Raw genomic sequence first — 24,413 nt, forward strand, 5'->3', positions numbered from 1 at the left:
ACTAATAGCAAAATCAGGGCCTATGTCTATGCAGAGGATTTGGAGGACCTCTATCTCTGTTTTTTTCAACAGCAATATTAAGCATACAGTAACATTTTCTCTGAGGGGTGAGGAAGGAGGACTTCCTCTAAATCAAGCCCACTGCATCATGGGAAACTTTCCATCTATGACATGACACAGATTCTTTGCCCCTTTTAGGCAGAAACACAAGAAACATTGTTAGATGGGAGAAAAAGATTCTTCAGATTCCACAAATAATGTGTGTGCGCAGTTGTCTGGCACTTAGGAGGCAAAAGAAACCTTTTATATTTAATCAGTTTCCTCCTGAAAAACACATGAAATCTGTGGTGGTGGCGGCTTACTATCCTGCAGAGCTGCATGCATCACTAGACAACTATGCAGACACCTCATTCACAGATCAGGCAACTCAGTTTTTTGTTTTTTTTTTCCAGGTAAATGGTTGGGTATCCGCCACACACTTTAACCTACAGGCTGGGTTCACGCTGTATTCTGGTCAGTATTTGGCAGGGCTGGGAAGTTGGTAAGCTCAAGGTCTGACTTTGACTCCAGTTCATAACTGGCAAATATGTAGTAAAATGGTAACATTGGCCTTTTCTCACCTTTATACAAGTAATCGGGCCACCTAAACAGAACAAAGACCAGATTTATTAGAATACAATTTCTGAACAAATAACAAAATAAATTAATTTTGTGGGTAACAACTTTATTATGCACTTTAAAGAGGTTATCCAGTGCTCCGAAAACATGGCCACTTTCTTTCAGAGACAACACGACTCTTGTCTCCAGTTCAATTGTGGTTTGCAGTTAAAGTGGTACTCCAGCGTGGGGGCACTTTTGCACCAGGAACCGGGCACCAGAGAACCGCGATCCGGGACCCGCCGCTGGAACCGGGGAGGTGAGTGGATGTCTTTTCCCTCGGCCACCTCGTCCCCGGTCCCAGCGCAAAACTGCCCCCACACTGGAGTACCCCTTTAAGCTCCATTCACTTCAATGGAACTGAACAGCATAAACCCCGTCCAAGCTGGAGACAAGAGTGGGGCTGTCTCTGGAAGAAAGTGGCCATGTTTTTGTAGCGCTGGATAACCTCTTTAAAGGGTATTCTGTTCTGGGCTTAATATCCCCTATCGAATCTGATCGATGGAAGTCCGACCACCGGACCCCCACTGATCCTAAGAACACAAATGCCCCAGTGTCTGGTGCTCCATTTATACTAAGTTTAAGGTTCATGGAAACCTGAACTATCTGCATTTAAAGGGCAGCCATTGGCTGTATCCATGTTTTTCAGGCAGCCCTAGGGCTGCATCCATCTTCAAATTCAAAATAGTCCGACTTTGAGTAAACCTAAACTTACTGTACATTCGCTCATCTCTAGTCAGGGCATAAATAGACTGATCAAAACGTCTGATATGTCTGTGGGACACAAATTTACAGATACATTGCTGCATCTTTCATACAGTGTTCAGCCAATTTATTTGCATTGAGTCACACAGGATCAAATCTGCAGCGTCAACCTACAGACTAGATATTATCAGGTGTAAAAATGGCATAGCATCGGGAGCGTCACCGCCTAAGTCAACAGCTCAGGGGCCTGAGAATTGCAACTGTTTTCAGCTTCCCAACCGGCTAAAGACGACCGGGACACCATATTCTTTTATCAATTAGAAAACCCCTATAAGGTGTTTCAACTTTGAGTGAAACCACCAATGTCAGTGGGACTGGCTACCACCTAAAAAGTAATGGGGAGCTCTCAACAAGCCCAATGGCAGACGTTAAAGAGAGTTGTCCGGAAAAATTGACAGTTAAGCATGTTGCCAGGGTTGCGGGGAACATATCAGTAAAGTATACTTACCTGTTCCTGGGCCGCCCGCTCTGTCCCGATGTCGGTGTGTTCATAACAAACGATGACGCCCCGCTCCTATGGAAAATGGACGCTTAGCACAGTCTCTATGCTGAACAGCTATTTCCTATGAGAGCAGCACATCATTGTAAGTTATTAAAACACAGACAGAGGTGCAAAGCGGGCAGCCCAGGAATAGGTAAGTATACATTACTGACATGTCCCCCGCAGCCCAGGCAACATGCTTAACTATCAATTTTTAATGAACAACCCCTTAAAGGGTCCTATTCCACGGGCCGAGCAGGGCCCGATTAACGATGTAAACGAGCACCGATCTGCTAGATCGGTGCTCGTTTACTGGGCCTATTTCATGGCCCGACAATCGTTAGCGAGGGCTGCAGGGACATAGTTACCGATGTCCTTGCTGCCCTGGTTTCATACATTACCTGTCCAGGAGCAGATCTTCTCCTTCTCCCGATCCCGACCGGGAAAATGAGAAGACCTGCAGCCTGGACAGGTAAAGTATGATGTTTGTGAAATCGTCCATCACCCGCCGCACCCGCTATACCACGTAGCGATGCGTGGGTGGCGAACAATGATTTTAGGTTTGAACCTAAATGAATGATCAGCCGATGACACGATCATTGGCTGATCGTTCTCTCTATTCCACGGAGCGATAATCGGCCGAATTGAACCGATTATTGCTCCGTGGTAGGCCCCTAAGTGTAACAAGCAGCTGTCAGAGGTGTCTCCTGGAAACTCTGCCAAACACATAAACCAAACATCTTGCATCTCCAAGGAGAGCCGAACGCAACCAAACAAGCACATGATAGCAATGAGCAATATATTGGAAGGGATTTTGCCATGTCTGCCACAGACACCAATATATTTGGAAGCCTCCCCTCTGACAAGCCTGCACTTGATCTTGTTGTGCTATAATGCACAGATATTATTTGTTGCATGCATCCATCCAATTTCATACAAGAACAGCAGGGAAGACACATGTGCACAGCAGTCAACATGAGTTCTGCACATTTACATGACAGAATTAAGTAAGCTGCTTGTCTTACAAGCCTCAGTCCCCAGCATTTCCTGGGAAAGACCGGTGGACACAGTATGCGTTTGGAGCACATAAGCCGTGCATGTGTATCTTTTTATTATTATTATTTATAAATGAAGCGTGAAGGGAAAAAGCGATTCCTCCCTCTAGCAGCTCAGGGCCCGGGACATGTTCCAAGTCGGCAGCACTCCACTTACTGGTTCTGTTGGGAAGCGATGAAAAGTTGTCATGTCAGCAATGAGCCTTAGGCATAAGGTTTTCCTCTGTGTGAGATGCTTCTAGCCACGGTGCTCTGCCATCAGACTGGAATCATTGTGTTTCTTTCTAGCTATATATATATATATATATATATATATATATATATATATATATATATATATATATATATATATATATATATATATATATGTTCATTTGTACACTGATGATGCAGTCCTGGAACATCCTATGCATGTAAACTGGATTTTCAAGAATAGCATGCTATTTATTTCTATGGTTCTTATGTTAAGCTTGACTGAGGTTTTAGCGCAGGTTGGAGTTTCAGGGCAGTACTGTTGAAATACTGCAGCATCTTTACAGAAATGATGCAGTACTGCAATGAAACTGAAATGTTTGAACACAGTCAGGAAAGTTGATCAGTATCAAATTCAAAGGGGTCAGACTCTCTACATGTAATACTGTAGGCCTATCCTGAGGGATGGAAATAAAATATATTGTATATAACTTATGTTACATTTAGAGCTCATTCCGTTTAATATTTTTCACGGTATAATCAGTAAAGCCGTCAGGACATTTATGTAAAAATCTCTGCAGACTGATACTTGTGACTTTATACTCAGCTCAGAGAAGTCGATATTCTGACTCTCCGTGATTAAATTTCTGAGAGCAGCAGAGAATGAAAAATTTCTAGGATTGTGAAGATATGGGAAATTATCCAAACAGCCACTAGTGCGGTGGTAAAGAATTATTGACATAATAACACACATTACAAAGTTATACAACTTAGTAATGTATGTTATGTCTGTGAATGGCCCCCTTCCCCGTGTCCCACCACCCCCACCCGTGTACCCGGAAGTGTAGTGCGCTATACATACCTGTCACGTGCCGACTCGTCTCCGATCTTCAGTCTGCGATGTCATCTTTGGACGCGGCCGCGTCATCAGCTGCTCAGCCGCGATTGGCTGAGCCAAACTGTGCTCAGCCAATTGCGGCTGAGCATCTGATGACACTGAAGAGGGCGGCCGGCACTCAGGACGCTCGGAGGGATTCGGCCCGGCCGTCCGAAGGCGACATCACAGACTGAAGATCAGAGACATGTGACAGGTATGTATAGCGCACCACACTTCCGGGTACACTGGTGGGGGTGGTGGGACACGGGGAAGGGGGCCATTCACAGACATAACATACATTACAAAGTTGTATAACTTTGTAATGTGTGTTATTCTGTCAATAATTCTTTACCGCTGCACTACCCCTTTAAGTTAAAATCCTTGTATCAAGAATTACTGATAATTTACTGATAATTTCCATTCGAACCCGAACTTTCGGCATTTGAATAGCAGTGGCTGCTGAAGTTGGATAAAGCCCTAAGGCTATGTGGAAAACATGGATATAGTCATTGGCTGTATCCATGTTTTCCAGACAACCTTAGGGCTTTATCCAAGTTCAGCAGCCCCCGCTAATCAAATGCCGATCGTTTGGGTTCGGATGGACTCGAACCCGAACCCGGTTTGCTCATCTCTAGTTATAACCCCTCTCTCCCCGTACAGAGAGTGCTGCTATACTGTGCCCACATCTGAAGTGCCTGCACTGGTTGGCTGTCTAGTAGTGATTCTCAGAGTATAGTGTGATACTACATGTCCTGTGCTGCTCTTTACCTGGGACAGTTTTCCATAGAATCTTGGTATCAACATACAATGGTTGTCCTGGAACCAATTATTATCGTATGACCACTGTATATGTGTGTGTGTGTATATGTATATATATATATATATATATATATATATATATATATATATATATATATATATATATACACACATACATATATATATATATATAGCCCTATTGTAACCACTGTTGGCAGATGGGTGCAAGCTGTATATCACATCAGGTGTAAAGCAGGCTAGAGCTCCTGGGCCCACCACATACAGCCTTTCTGGCAATATGATGTATAAACATCAGGAAGGGGTTACATACCAAGATGATATATTTGCTTTAATCTCTACCGGGCATAAGCCAAATGCTTTATTCCTTATTATATTGAGTTTATTAGGTGACAAAAAAAAAAAGAAAAAAAAAAAGAAATGAATGTAAACTGATGAGAACACAGTGAAGAACACTGCTGTGCGTGTTTTTTCTCTGGTCTGACATTACAATGGACTAGTACATTGCTGGTGTATGTGGTACGTTCCAGTTTTTAGTCCTGCAAAAAGAACTATTAGCTATAGGAGATGCACCAAAAAAATAGTTGACTAAATTCAGCTCATTGAACTCGATGGCAGTACGCCCCGGTATGTCAACACACCTTTTTGACAGGTTTGACTTACAGCAGAAATGAAGTATCAAACAGCTATTTGTTGCCCATAGCAACCATTCAGAGCCCATTAATATTTAAATATAGAGCTGTGATTGGTTGTTATGGGCAAGAAAGTGAATTTTACTCCGGACAGCTTGTTATTCCCGATCAATTTTTTTTTTTCTTTTAAATCAACTGGTGCCAGAGATTTGTAATTTATTTCTATAAAAAAAAAATGTTTTCAGTACTTATCAGCTGTTGTATATCCTGCAGGAAGTGGTGTACTGTTTCCAGTACTACACAGTGCTCTCTGCTGACACCTCTGTCTGTGACGGGAACTGTCCAGAGCAGCAGCAAATCCAGACAGGAAAGAACACACCCCTTCTCTTTTGCTGAACCACCCCTTTAAAGGAAAAGTCCGACGAAAATGTTTAATAAAGTATTGTATTGCTCCCCAAAAGTTATACTAATCACCAAAATACACTTATTATGGGAAAAGTGCTTTTTTTCCCTGCACTTACTACAACATCAAGGCTTCACTTCCTGGATAACATGGTGATGTCACTTCCTGGATAAAATGGTGATGTCACGACCCGACTCCCAGAGCTGTGCTGGCTGTGGCTGCTGGAGAGGATGATGGCAGGGGACACTGAGGGACACAGGGCACTGGAGGGACACTGAGCATCCCCCTACCATCATCCTCTCCAGCAGCCACAACCCGCACAGCTCTTGGAGTCGGGTTGTGACATCACCATTGTATCCAGGAAGTGAAGCCTTGATACAGTAGTAAGTGCAGGGAAAAAAAGCACTTTATGTAATAAGTGTATATTGGTGATTTGTATAACTTTTGGGGGGAAATACAATACTTTAATAAGTATAACTATGAAAAAAAACAAAAAAAAAACGTATGTAATCCAGTTTCTAGAACTGTTGGAAAACCCCTAATCTATGTAGTTAATTAAGAAGCCATCGTCACTTCCTGGAAATTCTTCCAGGAAGTTATCTTGAAAGAGGAGGGAGTGAAGTATGGATGATGTCTTTACAAGTACATCCATTCTCGATCATCTTTTACATCGGCTCATTTTGTAGAACAACCATCCCTAGAAACGCTCATTTTGCCAATAATTGGCCCGGGTAAAAGGGTCTCTACTGTTACATCACTGAGGATCACAATGGAAGTATCACTTCTATTATAAAGTTGGAGACAGGTCACCCAGGACCCACCACTGTCACAGCTCACCCTTTTCCTTGCACAGATTACAGTGCATCCCTACCACATTCCCAAAGGGTACTTTTACAGAAATCAAGGAGTCAGATCCAGATAAGATTGCTATGCTCCACATGGTTAGTAAACAGAACACCCCTGAACATTGTTATCAGTACCTTAAAGGACAACTCCGGCGGGACCCCCCCAAAAAAAAAAAAACAGACACACACAGACACCATACTCACCATCCCTCTGGTGACGATCGCCACTCCATTCGCCCGCCGTCCGCCTCACCGTCACCTGCCTCCGCCGTCAAGCGATGTCTCTTGCTTCCGGGTCCATGAGAGAGAAAAGGCTGCCAGTGCGCTTGCGCACCGGCAGCCTTTTCATTGGCTGGAGCGCATCACATGGCTTCCAGCAAGCTCAGCCAATCAGGGCTGAGCAAGCTGGAAGCCATGTGATGCGCTCAAGCCAATGAAAAGGCTGCTGGTGCGCATGTGCACCAGCAGCCTTTTCTCTCCCATTCACTCTCAATGAAGACGCCGAAGAGGAAGAAGACCCGGACCGCCCCCCAGCTCTGACGTCATCCGACACCAGAGAAGAGGACCGTGACGACCGTAATAGGTAATGTATACATTCTTTAACTTCCGGGGTGGGGGGTCGGGGGTCAGAAAGTGGGGGAAGGGGGCCAGACCGGGTATTTAACCACATTACAAAGTTATATAACTTTGTAATGTGTGTTAAATAAGCCAAAAAAAATTTTCGCCGGAGTTGTCCTTTAAACAAGATGGCTGCCCCCAAAATCATGTACAAATATTCTAACACCAGAATATAAAAAATTAAAACAAAAAAGAAAAACTCTTTTTTTAGTTGGTAAAAAGAATTTACACAATATATTCTCTCCAAAGTTCTACAAAAAAAAAAAAAAAATCTGAAGAAATGTTACCTTGAACTTGGTGAGAAACTCTATAGGCCTATACTTGTGAGGCCTATGTGAAAGGCTCAAGCTGTGAGTGCAGTAATACGGTTCTCCCTAAAATAGAAACCAACTATTTGGACACCAGCGTACAAAATAAACATATAAACCTGTTCCAGCTTGTACAGCGGCCAGGATTCCACCCCAGAGGTGACTGCACAGACCTCGCTATAAAGACACAAAGGTGATGCTTGCAGATCCATACAAAGCTGAAGTGCTGGCACAAACCAATAATTCTTTTTCACATTTCCTATTCTGAGGCTGCTGTTAAAACAACAGAGTCCCACCGGCTTGGCTTGCTGCCTGCTTGGGAGAGGCAAAGTCAACTGTGGAATGCGAGAGGGAAAAAACCACCACAGACTTCTGGGGCCGAGCTTGGATTTCCTTCATTTAAAATTCTAGAAGTTTGGTCTTGCAATAAAAATGGATCATAAGAAACAACCAATACGCTTCCTTTAATAAAATCTGCAAACCCTGACTCTACAACTAAGATGCCGAGCCAGTAGCCTCTTGACTAGAATAATCTATATAAAGTAGTAGTTATTGCTGTATATGCTATACTCACCCCTTAAGTAGTGCTGCAGGTTCTTCCTCTTCCTGTGCAGATGGTAAAGTACAAAACAAAGTTTCCATAGGTTTACATTCCAGGTAAAGAGCAGAAAGCATAAGATATTTTGCTGGGGGCCCAGCCTCCTTTACACAGGGCATCTACACTATGTATCAGATACAGTCTATATTTCCATCACAAACCTCTTCAAGGACAAAGCACATAGCAGGAAATGGTCAGGCTGTGATCACTTCTTACCTTCTGTCAATGGCCAGGCTTCTACAGCTCATGTTCTTCTCTGCTCTTCCCCCACATGTGCGGAGGAGAGATTTGTAAGACTGCTGCCCACTCACTTGTGCTGTGCTTTGGCCAGACTGTGTGTGTGGGAGGGAGGGCAGAAGCACACACTATAGTGCACAGACTACGACTAGCGGGGTATGCTCCTGCATGCTGCTGTACTGTATGTAGGTGAGCAGGGGGAACAGCTCACTAGCAGACAGCCCATGTAACAATGAATCAGCCATTACTCACAGCCCCGCAGCTACTATGTCATTCCACATGTCACGGCTATAGATACAGTCAAGTATGTTTGCTTTAGCACACAAAAGGACTAGGAAGTCTAAGAAAATATACATTTTTTTAGACATATACATTATGAAATATTCAAAATAGTGCAGTAATGTCTAGAACCAGTAATGTGAGTAATGTAAAGGATTATTTAAAGGGGTATTCCCATCTCAATGAATCTAGCTATACTTGTTCGGCTGGCCAAACTACATATTCTAGCAAATACATTCATTTATAATGTACACCATACACCAGCCACACCACTGCTTTTAGAGCAGAGTGGTGGTCTGTAACCTAGACAATGAGCTGTCAACAATGGGAGGGAAAAAGCAGCATATCAGGAAAAGGAGAAAAGTTTGCTAAATGATTATATTTGTAAAAATATTTAACCCAACGAGTCCTACAAGTTTTACTATGTTAGTAGAGATGGGAATACACCTTTAAATGCTGATAATAAATGCACTGAATGAGAAGTCACCAGGAAACTAAAGACCAAGTGCTACACTTTCACTTTCCAGCGCTTGCTGTGACGCACGCTCTCACCTCACAACCAGTCACCCTGACTAAGTGTCATAAACAGAGGGATGTCAAGGTGCAGTCACAAGACCAGCTATTACTGTCACATCCACGTCACTCCTGTACAAATTACATGCAGGATTACAGTCAGCGCTCTAACACCACTAGGGATAAAAACACTAGATGGGATTTGCTGTGCGGACTTTCATGCAAAAAACAGCACTGGCAGAAGTTACCCTGCATTGCAGATATTAAAGGGAACCCGTCACCCCCCGTGCCAGGGTGAAGGCCGCCCAACCCCCCAAATGTGCACCCAGTGCTTCTTGCCAGGCTGCAGTTCAAAAAAAGGTCTATTCATGTAAAAAAAAATAATAATTTTTAAGCGACGTACCAGATGGTACATTCGCTTTAAGGGTACAAACATACGCGATACGCAGCAAATACACAGCAGATACACAGCAGATTACATCTAAATAACTGAACACAGCATCAAATCTGCTGCAGATCTGCTGCATATACGGTGTGTGTGTTTGTATCCTTATGGAAAGTTTTCTAATAAAGACAGTGAGGCACTCACTGCTATAATGGGGCTCTGCCAAACCCATCCTTTAGTGTGGCCAGACAGGTCTCCAATCCATACATGGCTGCCTATGGAGAAGCTCTGCTGGAGCACAGTGTACTACTATATAGGCGCCACAGTGACGTGCTCCTCCACAGGCAGCCATGTATGGATGGGAAGCTGCCAGCTACATTCAGGAAAATGGTTCACCAGGGGCACCACTCTCAATGGGGCCGCACCGGAGCCTATTATATTACTGAGTGACTCACTGTAATGCTACGTTTACATGGAACGATTATCGGGCGAATTTTCGCGATAACGATTGCATTGAGCGATAATTGTTCCGAGTAAACGCAGCAATCGATCAAGTGATTAGCTAAAAATCGTTCATTTTGATCTTTGAACATGTTAATAAATCGTCGTTGATAGTTTGCAAAAAATTCGCAAATCGTTCCGTGTAAACAGTCGTTCACTGATTTTACCTATGTGCGAGATTGGCTTAAGCGATCGTAAAACGAATTTTCAGTACGATATATCATTCCATCTAAACGCTGATCGTTATAAAGAAAAAAACGTTACTTCGAAATAGTTAATCGTACGATCGGGCGAATTATCGCTACGTGTAAACGTAGCATTAGAAGGCCTTAGAATTAAATTGTGTAAATGTGGCCAACCCCTTCAACTCCAGTGCTTCATCCAAAAAATACACCTGAAATACATGAGTAAATGCAGACTAGATTGATTTCTGCAGAAAATTCTTTGCAGGTTTTACCTTCCCCACTGACATATTAACATACTGCAGGTAGAAAGCTATTGGCCAAATATGCATTCAGAGGACATCTATCTAAAATGAATGACCAGCTTAAGCCTCCCACGAGAAAAAAAGAATTAGCCACATCCCTTCATCCAATCGCTATCATCAGGGAAGAGTCACCCCATTACATGGTTGTTAGGTCAGTTCTGCTAACATGTATGTGATGTGTATTTGCCACCTTAAAAGGGTTATCCAGGCTTACACTGCACTTTCTTCCAGAAACAGCACCACTTTTGTCTTCAGTTTGGATGTGGTTTTGCAGCGCAGCTCCATTTAAGTCAATGAAGCTGAATTGTAATACTCACTTTGAGTATTACACATTATGGAATAGGCAAGGAAGTTCCACCTGTACCATTGATTCAATGGGATTTCTCAAGCCCAATGCGCATAAAGAACAGACACTTCAATACTCTGGGTGGATTACGCTTGAGAAATCTCACTGAAATAATAGGACAGGCAGAACTCGAAGCGGAGTGCACAGCACAGATTCTGCCTGAAATTCCTTGCCTATTCCATAGTGTGAACATACCCCAATACTGGCCCCCACCGCCGAGTGATTCTGGCTATCGTCAATATACATAAAATGCCCAGTCAGGGCAGGTCTCCACTGCGGGCAATGCTAATCAGTCTATATAATATAGATAGTTTTTTTATACAAAAGGTTTATCATTAATAAAGGAGTGGACCACCTAAATAAAGGCATGGCTGCACTCACTGCCCTATTAGAATCTATCTGCAGCTTAGAACCATCTTTAATCAGATTGGAAATGACAGATGCTGTGGTGGTTCCCACATATAAATGCAGGCCGAAGTGGCATCTTTCCACATTTAGGAGGGGTACAGTGCCACCTATTTGAGGGGGAAACAACAGGATCAGATTAGTTGACATCCATTAGGCCCGATCACTGTGCATGCAGTCCTCACTGACATAAGATGGCAAGCAAAGCTTATGTCAGCCAAAAATACATATATACTCTTCCAAAATAAATCAACTGTGCAATTTAGCAGACATGACCCAAGTATTTCCCCTGGAGTGGTTACCAGGTTATGAATGAATACAGCAGTTGCTAGACAAAGTCAATAACAATATGTAACGGATACATATGGTAACATAACTTGGCACTACATCCTGCAGAATTAGTACTATTCCCTGCTATTTCCAGTGTGGCAGATTTTCAATAGACCTGTGCCCCCCCCCCCCTCTCTGCCGGCTATTCAGAGTGCACATTGACGGCTCTGGACACATGGTAAATCCTAGCAGCTTTGTTCCCTCCTCCACACTTTCAAATCCAGACCGGTGCGCTCAAAATAGAATTCCCACAACTGTTCCTACAGCTCAGCTATTTTCTGTCAGCATTAAACACATCCTCAGGAAAACCTCTTTTCTTAGCTAGAACACAATACAACATTGATAGTTGTGTCTCTGCCAGCTTCTCCCTGATAAGATAGTCCTCATGAATACTTGTACAGGAGAGGGGGCAGAAATGGACCACTGGCTTTTGCACTTCACATGTAAAAAGCGGCTAAACAGCAAACAAGTCAATTCACATACGTTTTTTTTATTAAGCCCCTATTAAAAGTGGGCGGAAACATGCTAATGCCGGGTTCACACGCTGTAAGACAGCGGCCGTTTTGTGACGCGGCCGTGTCACAGATTGCCTGCTGTCTGTGAATTCTCCTGCAGTATCGGTCAGATGAACTTCATTACTTTTGAATTGGAATGCGGGCATGTTCAGGTGTGCTCGTGTTTCAATTGACCATTGCAGACAATGTAAAGTGCGGCCACGTGGAATGTATACAGCCACCATGCTGCTCAAAAGACACATGCAGGAAGACAAACATTTCCTTGCTTATAAGTAGAGTGGGTGGAGCCAGAGAGGAGGGGGTGGAGCTATAGGCTTGCAGCGCTGTGATGTCACTGCTGACCCCTGTGACCTGGAAGTTCTTTATGTGAACAAACACAAATCCAAAATGCAGCAACAGAGGAGGCCCAGGGACACAGGTGAGAAACAGTTAGAGAAAACAACTAAACACCCCGAAGCTAGTCGAAGCTGGGACCAGGTGAAGTATACGCTCCGGCAGCGGGGGGAGGGTTAAAGGGGCGGGCTGCGGACATACTCACAGCGGGATGTGCATCCCGCTGCGAGTTTGTTGGCCCATATTGTCGGCAGGGATCCGCAGAGGAGAAATCCGCGGCGGATCCATGACATGTGAGCACACCCTAAAAGTCTTTGTGTCCTTCTGCACAGAGTGAAAAGGGGGGAGGCTCCTGCTGCAGTCAGTTTACTTACGATATTGAGAATAGTAGGAGAAATGGCTGGCAGTCCAGAAACAAATATTTCTTTATATGTTTTACTATATTCAGAATCACAGGAGAAAAGATTAACCTCCAAGACCACCAATATGCCTTTCATGGTTATCATTTCAGTTTTTTTTGTTTTCTGGCAGAACCCATCATTGTTCCAGTGTGTATGGGGGCCTCTTGCTTCTCCCAAACAGATGATGTTGAAGTACAGAAGGATCGGACATGCTGGACTTTAACTGCCCAATCCTTGTGTTTTCAGAGCGATAAGTCGCTGCCATAGCTGTCTGGCAGTAACTTACCACTGTACACTGCAAAGAGAACATAAAAATGCTTGAGAGGACCGACTGTTTACGTATATGAGGTGGGGAACAGAAGAAACGGCCCTTAGCCAACAGCTATTGAAGGCGGACGGGCACCTTAATACAACTTTTATTTTGGAAAAAAAACATTAAGATGTTGCAGGAAAGTGAAAACTGGTAGTCAAGAGGATTGTACATTCGGAAACATTGATTCTGTTGGAATAATGGATGCAGCAACATGTGGTATAAATCCCTAAGAGAGGGCGGTCCATAGAAATTTTTCACATCATGAGTAAAATGAAACAAGCATGTGGAAGTCAATGTTATTCTCCCAAAATGCCAAATACACTCATGGGGATAATCAAAAAGCGGCCAAAACACGAGGAATGTTATCACGTCGGGTATGTGCTAGGGTAAACTGTTCTGGGATTGGTGGACAATGTCATATACAAAGGCACAAAAGTACAGTCTTTCAGCAGATTCCTTACTAAGGAAATAGAAATTTCTTCTCCAAATAAATGCCACAGCTGCAGTGTAAAAAAAAAACAAAAAAAACTGGAAGCGCCTGGGATCATTAACAAGTTATAACTATAGCGGTATGCGGCCTGGGCAACTACCACTGTGTTACTTAAAGCGACTCTGTACCCACAATCTGAAACCGCCCCCCCAAAACCGCTTGTACATTTGGATAGCTGCTTATAATTCAAGATTTCTCCTGGGGTCCGTTTGGTAGGTGATGCAGTTATTGTGTTAAAAAAAACTATTTTTAATCTTGCAGCCCTGTGTCAAATTGGCGCATGGCCAAGAGTATGTGCCCTAGGATTGCCACACCCCTCCGCCCCTACTCCCTGTCCTTTTCTCCTATTCATCACCTTTCTGAACACTGCACATGTGCTGGATGGTTAAGACATCTGTGCACTATTCAGACAGGTGATGAATAGAAAAAATCCTGCCCAGAAGCATTCCTAATGATGAGGAGGGCGGGGAGGAGGGATGGAGGGGCGTCGCAATCCTAGGGCACAGGTACTCTAGGGACCGCCAATTTGACGCAAGTTGAAAAGTTGTTGTTTTTTTAGGACAATACTGCGTCACCTGCCAAACGGACCCCAGGACAGATCTTGGATTAAAAGCAGCTGACGGTACAAGTGGTTTGGTGGAAAGGGCAGATTCTGGGTACAGAGTTGGACCGGGAAGCTGCAGAGCAAAGGAGAAAAGACCAGGAGCGGGGAGAGGTGAGGTGTCAGGTGTATGGGGGCAAGGGCTGCATGGACATCGCTAGCAATGTCCATGCAGCCCTTGCTGTCCGATTATTGGCCTGTCTAATAGGCCCAGTAAACAATCGCCGATCTAGCAGATCGGCGTTCGTTTACGAGGCTAGTGTAATAGGAACCTAAGGGTAATATTACACAGACAGACTATGGCCCGGTCATTTTAGTAAAAGAGCTCCGATCTGCTAGAGGTAAGGTGCCAGGTGTTCGGGGAATCATCAGCCATCGGCTGCCCATCGCTATTACACGTAGCAATGCGCGATTGGTGCCCGGCAATTTTAGGTCCAAACCTAAAACAACGATCAGCCGATGAACGTTGTCATTGGCTGATCGTTGTCTCTATTACATGGAGCACTAATCGTCCAGATTTGGCGGATTATCGCTCCATGTAATAGGGCCCTATGGCTCTGTGCACGACTGCATTGTCAGACAATATGGTTTTCCTGTCCCATAATAGAAGAGAAAATAACAAGGAGCCAGATGCAATGTACAATGACCCCACAGACTTATAACAGGGTCCAGGATTTTAAGGGGAAAAAGAGCTGCATGCGACACTATTTTATACATCAAGTTATTTTGCAACTAAAGAACATGTTAATTCTGCCTGAATGACTGATCTGCATCCAGAACTGAAACAAAACACACAAGATATCTGAAACTTATAATGATCCAATACATTTGTTTTTTGTGTGAAATATATGCCAAGTGCCTATACAGCAGCCATACTCTCAGCCATGCATGCGTGTTATTGAAGCAGGAGAAATAGCTGTCGGAGAGCAGGTACTTCATATGTATGGCCTGTCAAGATATGACGCAAGGGAGCAGAATAGTCTACCAAGACATGTGACTTATCTGCCTACCAGGATACAAGTACTATACATGCCTTTGTACTTTCGGACAACAAACAAAGCCAATATTGGAAACTCCCTGCCCAAAGCTCCTCAGAAAAGTAACTATAATATACTAATCTACTGAAGAACAGCAGATACTGTTCTACTGCCACCCAACAAATCAAACAGGCTGAATGTTTTACCTGTATTCTTCTATAGACATTATATTAGGTCTGGTCAGGGAGGCAGTGAAGACAGGTGTTGGGCTAACAGAGGGATTTTAAGAGAATATTCACACACTGCATGTGAAGAGACCTTTATGTTATGCTCACAAGTGGAAGCTACAAGACAGTGCTTGTTCACTTAGATAACAGTACATGCTATACCTTCCTTACAGGAGTGTATGATGGGGTGCCACTGACAAGTCCCAAATCTGATTAGTCATAAAAAAAGGGGAACTGAACAATAAACCCCTCTACCAAGAAACCTGTGGTTAATGGAGGGTGTCTTACATGAAACGCCCTTTAAGAACAGGAAATAAATAATACTATACAGTTAGAAAGATTTACTTTACAATGTTAGGCCTCTTACTGGGCTAATTGGTAGTTAAGGCCCTATTACACCAAGCAATTGTAGGCCGTATTTGGCCAATTATCAGCTATTACGAACAATAATCGCTTGGTGTAATGCTGCGTTTACACGGAACGATTATCGTTCAAATTTTCGCAATAACGATCGCATTTGAGCGATAATTGTACAGTGTAAACACGGCAAACGATCAAGTGACGAGCGAAAAATCGTTCATTTTGATCTATCAACATGTTCTCAAATCGTCGTTCATTGTTCGCTAAAAATTCGCAGATCGCTTCGTGTAAACAGTCTTTCAAAGATTCCCCATTATGTAAAAGATGGGCTTAAGTGATCTTAAAAACGATCGCAATAACGATTTTTCTTACGAATCTTTTTACGATTTTTCCAACAATTTATTCGTCTAAACGCTGATCGTTATAAATACCAAATAGTTGCTTCAAAATCGTTAAACGATCGATTGGGTGAATTATCGCTTAGTGTAAACGCAGCATAATAGCGGCAACGACCAGCCGCCATCATTGTCTTTTAAAATGTTGGAAATAAAAATTAAAACTAAAGACGTCTGCTGGCTGCCGCTCTGTGCAATAAGAGCAGCGTCAGGAAACAGCCACCATCTCCTATGGGCTCCCCCCATGCCTGCTTGCTGTCTGTGCTTGTATTAGCCCTGGCAGCGAGCGGGGAACAAGGAGCTCGCAAGCGCTGGTCAGTCAGTGCTCGCTTGCTCCTCCAGATCAGCCTGTGTAATAGGGCCTTTAATCTTCATGTAATATCCCCCATGCTTGTTTACCTAAAGGGTGGTCCAGACTTAGGCTGTATTCACACATTCAAGATATATGGTCCATAAGCTGGATATATATTGCGGACTGACACTAACAGGACTCCCTGCATCATAACAGCTAAAGCCGTGTGTAACTGACCTAACACAGCTGTGTCACTTCAGTAGTGTACTGCTCTAGCTGTTTTACTCTGTGACATACATCAAGTTTACAGACCATATATCACTGATGTGTGAATGCAGCCGTAGAAAAACATGGCTGTTTTGTCCTTAGTTTGGTGTGGTATTGCAGCTCAGTTACAATGAAGTTAATGGAGCTGAATTGCAATACTACACAAAACATAAGGCCAGGTGTGGCGCTGCTTTGTTTTTTTTGCAAGAAAGTAGCTGTGCCTTTTTCTATCCCTGGATAATATTGCATGTTAAAATGCATATATAAGAAAGTAGACAAAGCATACATTTGTTCTCATTCTCAGACAAGGCAACCAGAATGAAAATATCCGGCCCAGTTTGCTGCACAGAGAATGAACAATAGAAGAGTATAATGTGATGTTTAACAACTAAACTGATGTCTACAAAATGTTTAGAATCTCAGTTAGGGTGTGTTCACTTTTTATGCTGCATATACCACACACACAAAGGGCTTGTCCAGTACAAACTTCTCTCTTTTTCTTTAAATTTAGTTAGCTATGCTAAGGCTAAAAGACATATAAATACTTACCTTTCTCCTTCCCCTGCTGTTATACCAACAACCGATCTCCACTTCCAGGTGCTTACCTGCAAGCTGCTGTCCTGTTAATCCTCATTCACACGTCCAGTGTTTCACAGACATGCTGTCCATGGATGGCCTGGCGGGGAGTCCCCCAGCACGGCATAATCTGTCAGGCCTTCCGAGGACAGCATGTCTGTGAAACATGGGACGTATGAATAAGGCCTAACAGGACAGTAGCATGCAGGTAAGAGACACCTAGTGGTCAAGATTTAGAGCTTGGTTTTCTGGGGTAAAGAATAGAGATGATCAAACAGGGCCGAAGTTCAGGTTTGTACGATCCCGAACCATCGGCATTTGACTCCTGCTGCCTTCTCGTTCCTTGGGGAAGGTGGAGACAGCCCGGGTACAACCTAGAGGGGATACAGCCTGTTTTCCAGGTGGTACTCGGGCTGTCTCCACCTTCCCCACGGAACGGGAAGGCAGCAGGAGTCAAATGCCGATAGTTCGGGATCGTACAAACCTGAACTTCGGCCCTGTTCGACCATCTCTAATGAATATCTATTTTTGGTAAATAAAGGGATTTACAATTCTATAAGAAATCACGTAGGCTATTAGATGGAGAGAGAATCTCTGTAAGGGTATATTCACACGGACGGGCTCGCAGCGAGATTCTCGCTGCGAGCCCGGCAGGTCCTGGCAGTTCCCATACACTACATACTTGCTGCGGTCTAAACGACCGCAGCGAGTATGTAATTATACCGCCCTTAACCCCTTCTGCTCCCGCCCGGCTTCCCCGCTGTAAGCATACTTTACCTGTCCTTGCTGCACGGGTCCGGCGTCCTGCTCTCCTGTCCGGCCAATCAGTGTTGCCCAGCTGCAGCCACTGATTGGCCGGGCGGGAGAGCAGGACGCCGGACCCGTGCAGCAAGGACAGGTAAAGTATGCTTACAGCGGGGGAGCAGAAGCGGTTAAGGGCGGTATAATTACATACTCGCTGCGGTCGTTTAGACCGCAGCAAGTATGTAGTGTATGGGAACTGCCAAGACCTGCCGGGCTCGCAGAGAGAATCTCGCTGCGAGCTCGTCCGTGTGAATATACCCTAACAGTGATCATTTAAAGCAGGTCTACAACTGGAACTGATGGTTAGGTAGAATATTGATGTCGTCTGAGCACCAATCATTTACGACTGGATGGTTAATGATAATAGTTACATCTATGGCCATCAAAAAATGAACCTGGATACTGGGAAGAAAGTTTGGTCCCATAGTATACAAAAGAAGGGATTAACAGTCTTAGCCCTGAATACTCTACTATTGAAGTTGGCTTCAAAGCATCTTTATCAGAGCTGAATGCTCTTAAAGAACAGCAGAGTTTGTGTAACCAGTAGAGCAGGGTTGTTCTTCACTATCACAAAGCAACAATGGAGGACCTCATAACCAATGTGCTGCAGGGACTGGATATAACCAAGGTAAAGATGAAAACCCCCTACAGTTAGAGACCCTTGTGGGGCTTCATCATGTTACTCTACTAAAACTCATGAGAAATCACAGTATGCAGGAAGACCTATAAAAAAGGCAATATTTTCTTACTCTAATGTCTGCACCCCTACACATGCCCAAGTTGACTAGAAAAAGTAAAATTCTGCAGGTTCATGCAGTAACGTCCTGCATTTACGTTTCCTGACACGAAGGGAATATTTCCAGGTGAGCAATCTTATAATAAATAGCATAAATATTATATACAAAAGATGCCACCCCCCCCCCCCCCCCCCCCCCCCAACTTCAAGCTACAGCTATGGTTAGCAAGTCACCTAAGGCTGGGTTCACACTGCGTTTTTGCAGTCTGTTTAACATATTCATTTTATGGCGGGGGGGGGGGGGGGGCGAAGTGGATGCAATTGTGTGCATCCGTTTGGTTAAGCGTTTGCATTGACTGCAATTCTAAATAAAAAAAAAATAAAATTTAGCGTATACAAAAGCATGGTTGACCCCTAATGTAAGATGGACTGCAAAAATGAGAGAACTATCTTGTGTAATACTGTATGTAACAGGCGTCAAACCTGAAGCCCTCCAGCTGTTGTAGAACTACAACTCCCATCATGCAGAATTGTACTTCTGCAACAGCCGGGTGGCAACAAGTTTGACCCCACACATATCATCCTGATAGGAAGACGCCTTTGTGAGTGCTTTTACATGTGCTGTTATTGTGTAGTTCTCATAGCCATGGTCAGGGATGGACCAGAAAGACTATAGGAAAGACAGCTTTTCTTCAACTCATGCCTTTCCCGATTACTTTTCCCTAGCAGTGCAGACAATTGGAAATCATATTACACAGCACATGGGACACAATGTATTTCTATTTCTATGGTGAAACCCATCCAGAAAATACTGGACATGGAAATAAGCCCTCAGTCCTTAGAGGAGAACTCTGGGCTGGGGTGATTTTTGTCAGAGTGCTGGGGAGGGGGAGAATGAAAGTAGTAACATGCTCTTGACTCCCCGGCTCCAGCACTGGTACCGGTATCCCGCAGCTCTGGTCCCCCCCCCCCCCTTCACGGCCACTTCTGGGTCTGAATGGGGACCCTGGGACATGACGTGTTAGGCCCACTCAGCCAGTGAGAGGCCGTAGCGGGTTCTGACTGGCTCTGTCATTACAGCAGCGCGATCATTCAGTTTTCCTGCTCCCAGCACGATATTGATACAACATGCCGTGCGAAAAAAGACTTTACCGTCCGTGCTTCACAGAGCGAACAGAGAACGTCTGAATCCAGCCTAGTGTGCGGCCAACAATGATGTAGCTAAAGGCCTCTTGGATGATCCAGGGATAGTTCATGTGGCCCAGTCTGCATGACAACTCATCAAGTCTGACACTAATCACTTAGAGGGCTTTAAGTGGGTAATTTACAAAAAAAAAGAAATTCTTTCAAACTGGTGCCAGAAAGTGACAGAGATTTGTATCAGCTTTGTTATGAGCTGCTGTATGTTCTGCAGGAAGTGGTGTAATCCTTTCAGTCTGACACAGTGCTCTCTGCTACCTCCTCTATCTGTATCAGGAACTGTCCAGAGCAGTAGCAAATCCCCATTAGAAAACCTCTCCTCTCAAGACTGGAAAAATACCACAGACTTGGTGGGAGACTAATCACACGGTCTCACAGCAAGGTTTTCTTTGGTGTCCATGGCAACCAATCACAGCTCAGCTTTCATATTTGAATGAGCTCTGGAAAAATAAAAGCTGAGCTCTAATTGGTTGCTATGGGCAACAGAGAATGTTGCTATAAGATAGCATGGTTAGACTCCCCCTTGTGTATTATTGTAGACTCCACAGGCTGAAGGACAACTGGGGATAACACTATCAGAGAGCTGCTATGGGCACAACACACTCACAACTGGGCAGTGCTGGGCACACCTGAGGGGTAGCGGTCAGTCAGGACTGGGAGAGCAGGATGGAGCAGGCACTCAGGATGTCACAGCACTGGGGGACAGCAGGCAAAGGTGAGTGGGAGCAGACACTCAGGACAGAGAAATGATGGCTGAGGGCAGACACAGGGGCTGGGAGCGAGCAGACACTCAACTCAATAGAACTGTCTGGAAGCAGACACTAAGGACTGGGCAGTGAGTGAGAGCAGACACTCAGCATCAGGCAGCACTGGGTGAGAGCAGATATTCAGCACCAGGAGGGAGCATTCACTCAACACCGAGAGGGCAAGACGGAGTGAGGGTGAGGGCAGACACAGGGGCAGGGAGACACTCAGAACTGGGCAGCACACACTCAGCGCCGGGCGACAGCAGACATTTAGGCTGGGAGTCTGGGCAGCACTTGGGGAGAGCAGACACTCAGCACCGGGCAGCACTTGGGGAGAGCAGACACTCAGCACCGGGCAGCACTTGGGGAGAGCAGACACTCAGCACCGGGCAGCACTTGGGGAGAGCAGACACTCAGCACCGGGCAGCACTTGGGGAGAGCAGACACTCAGCACCGGGCAGCACTTGGGGAGAGCAGACACTCAGCACCGGGCAGCACTCGGGGAGAGCAGACACTCAGCACCGGGCAGCACTCGGGGAGAGCAGACACTCAGCACCGGGCAGCACTCGGGGAGAGCAGACACTCAGCACCGGGCAGCACTCGGGGAGAGCAGACACTCAGCACCGGGCAGCACTCGGGGAGAGCAGACACTCAGCACCGGGCAGCACTCGGGGAGAGCAGACACTCAGCACCGGGCAGCACTCGGGGAGAGCAGACACTCAGCACCGGGCAGCACTCGGGGAGAGCAGACACTCAGCACCGGGCAGCACTCGGGGAGAGCAGACACTCAGCACCGGGCAGCACTCGGGGAGAGCAGACACTCAGCACCGGGCAGCACTCGGGGAGAGCAGACACTCAGCACCGGGCAGCACTCGGGGAGAGCAGACACTCAGCACCGGGCAGCACTCGGGGAGAGCAGACACTCAGCACCGGGCAGCACTCGGGGAGAGCAGACACTCAGCACCGGGCAGCACTCGGGGAGAGCAGACACTCAGCACCGGGCAGCACTCGGGGAGAGCAGACACTCAGCACCGGGCAGCACTCGGGGAGAGCAGACACTCAGCACCGGGCAGCACTCGGGGAGAGCAGACACTCAGCACCGGGCAGCACTCGGGGAGAGCAGACACTCAGCACCGGGCAGCACTCGGGGAGAGCAGACACTCAGCACCGGGCAGCACTCGGGGAGAGCAGACACTCAGCACCGGGCAGCACTCGGGGAGAGCAGACACTCAGCACCGGGCAGCACTTGGGGAGAGCAGACACTCAGCACCGGGCAGCACTTGGGGAGAGCAGACACTCAGCACCGGGCAGCACTTGGGGAGAGCAGACACTCAGCACCGGGCAGCACTTGGGGAGAGCAGACACTCAGCACCGGGCAGCACTTGGGGAGAGCAGACACTCAGCACCGGGCAGCACTTGGGGAGAGCAGACACTCAGCACCGGGCAGCACTTGGGGAGAGCAGACACTCAGCACCGGGCAGCACTTGGGGAGAGCAGACACTCAGCACCGGGCAGCACTTGGGGAGAGCAGACACTCAGCACTGGGCAGCACTTGGGGAGAGCAGACACTCAGCACTGGGCAGCACTTGGAGAGTGCAGACACTCAGCACTGGGCAGCACTTGGGGAGAGCAGACACTCAGCACTGGGCAGCACTTGGAGAGTGCAGACACTCAGCACTGGGCAGCACTTGGGGAGAGCAGACACTCAGCACTGGGCAGCACTTGGGGAGAGCAGACACTCAGCACCGGGCAGCACTTGGGGAGAGCAGACACTCAGCACCGGGCAGCACTTGGCGAGAGCAGACACTCAGCACCGGGCAGCACTTGGCGAGAGCAGACACTCAGCACCGGGCAGCACTTGGCGAGAGCAGACACTCAGCACCGGGCAGCACTTGGCGAGAGCAGACACTCAGCACCGGGCAGCACTTGGCGAGAGCAGACACTCAGCACCGGGCAGCACTTGGCGAGAGCAGACACTCAGCACCGGGCAGCACTTGGCGAGAGCAGACACTCAGCACCGGGCAGCACTTGGCGAGAGCAGACACTCAGCACCGGGCAGCACTTGGCGAGAGCAGACACTCAGCACCGGGCAGCACTTGGCGAGAGCAGACACTCAGCACCGGGCAGCACTTGGCGAGAGCAGACACTCAGCACCGGGCAGCACTCGGGGAGAGCAGACACTCAGCACTGGGCAGCACTCGGGGAGTGCAGACACTCAGCACCGGGCAGCACTTGGGGAGAGCAGACACTCAGCACTGGGCAGCACTTAGGGAGAGCAGACACTCAGCACTGGGCAGCACTCGGGGAGTGCAGACACTCAGCACTGGGCAGCACTCGGGGAGTGCAGACACTCAGCACCGGGCAGCACTTGGGGAGAGCAGACACTCAGCACTGGGCAGCACTTGGGGAGAGCAGACACTCAGGCTGGGAGGGAGCAGACAGTGTTGGCTGGAGGCTCAGACAGTCAGTCTGTGAGCGTACAATCTGTCCCAGGCCTGTTGTTAATCCCGCCCCATGCAAGTTCCTAATGGTCAAGCGACCTGTCACTTCTTCCTACCCCGCCTCTCATTGGCTGTTACCAGCAGCCCTCAGGAAAGGGGGGCGTCTTCTAGGTTTGGGCCCACTCTGAACCTCTTGGGTATTCGGGGCGTTGTGTCGGTGAAGCCGCAAGTGACACGCAGTGTATGCGCTACAGAAGGGTCAGCTCTCGGCCGCAGTCTCTCACCGTGTCGAGTCTCCGTCTCCTCCGAGTCCTGGCCCTGCTCTCCTCCGCCAGCAACCTACAGCAGCGCGGGCGCCCCGATCCTCAACTCTCGCGAGAACAACATGGGCGGGGCAGGCCCCTACCTCGTGACGTGCTGCACTTCCAGCTGACTGTCAGCGGATCGGGGCGGAGCTTAGAGTACTGACAACTCAGTGGGCAGGACTAGCTTGACTGACAAGAATGCCATGGGGGCGGAGCTGAGTGGGCTGACTGACAGTTGAGAGCGTGGTATGCGGTGACTGGCTGTCTATAGGAATTTCTTCTGCGGATAGGTAGAGAGCGGCCTCTGTCGGTCATGTCGTGTTACTACATGAGTGTTTGGATTATGTATAATGAGTGCAGTGTGCTGCTGCTGGAAGCCATCAGATATACGGGGAGGCAGCAGCAAGATGTCATGTCATTTAATGCAATCATTTATTATGCTTTGATATTGATGATTAACCTCTTCCCTACATGTATTCTGGAATTTAATGAATAGTTGAATTTTATTTGATTTAAATGGCACCCTAGATATAATATGAAAAAATGTAATAAGGCTGGGTTCACACTGCAATTTTGCAAATGCGTTTTTTTCATCTGTATTATGGATGAAATAATAAATAAATTACAGTAGTTACAGTAGATCTTTACAGAGCCCAAATGCACAAAGTCGGCAAATTATTAAAATTAGAGATGAAGGAATCACTCAGAAATTCGTTTCTCAAAGTTCACGAATATTTGTGACA

The 24,413-nt window shown here is 46.3% G+C and overlaps 1 protein-coding gene across 5 annotated transcripts in view; it reads right to left on the reverse strand.

Annotated features, from left to right (window-relative positions):
* The window catches only part of LOC138792603 (cyclic AMP-dependent transcription factor ATF-7-like), a 68,957-nt gene extending 45,193 nt beyond the window's left edge, over positions 1-23,764 (reverse strand). The window contains exons 1-3 of one of the 5 annotated variants that reach the window (XM_069970219.1): positions 23,650-23,764; positions 1,871-1,936; positions 621-643 (exon numbers count right to left, since the gene is read on the reverse strand). In XM_069970219.1, the coding sequence (XP_069826320.1) occupies positions 621-643; positions 1,871-1,914 (67 nt within the window). In that variant the 5' untranslated portion in view covers positions 1,915-1,936; positions 23,650-23,764. Of the gene's footprint in view, positions 1-485; positions 574-620; positions 644-1,372; positions 1,398-1,870; positions 1,937-23,649 lie in introns of those variants that run through there. The other 4 variants (XM_069970222.1, XM_069970221.1, XM_069970220.1 and 1 more) reach the window with 4 other exon arrangements.
* Between the last annotated feature and the right edge of the window lie 649 nt (positions 23,765-24,413).

Source organism: Dendropsophus ebraccatus, chromosome 5, assembly GCF_027789765.1.
Source record: "Dendropsophus ebraccatus isolate aDenEbr1 chromosome 5, aDenEbr1.pat, whole genome shotgun sequence".
NCBI classification, from domain to species: domain Eukaryota; kingdom Metazoa; phylum Chordata; class Amphibia; order Anura; family Hylidae; genus Dendropsophus; species Dendropsophus ebraccatus.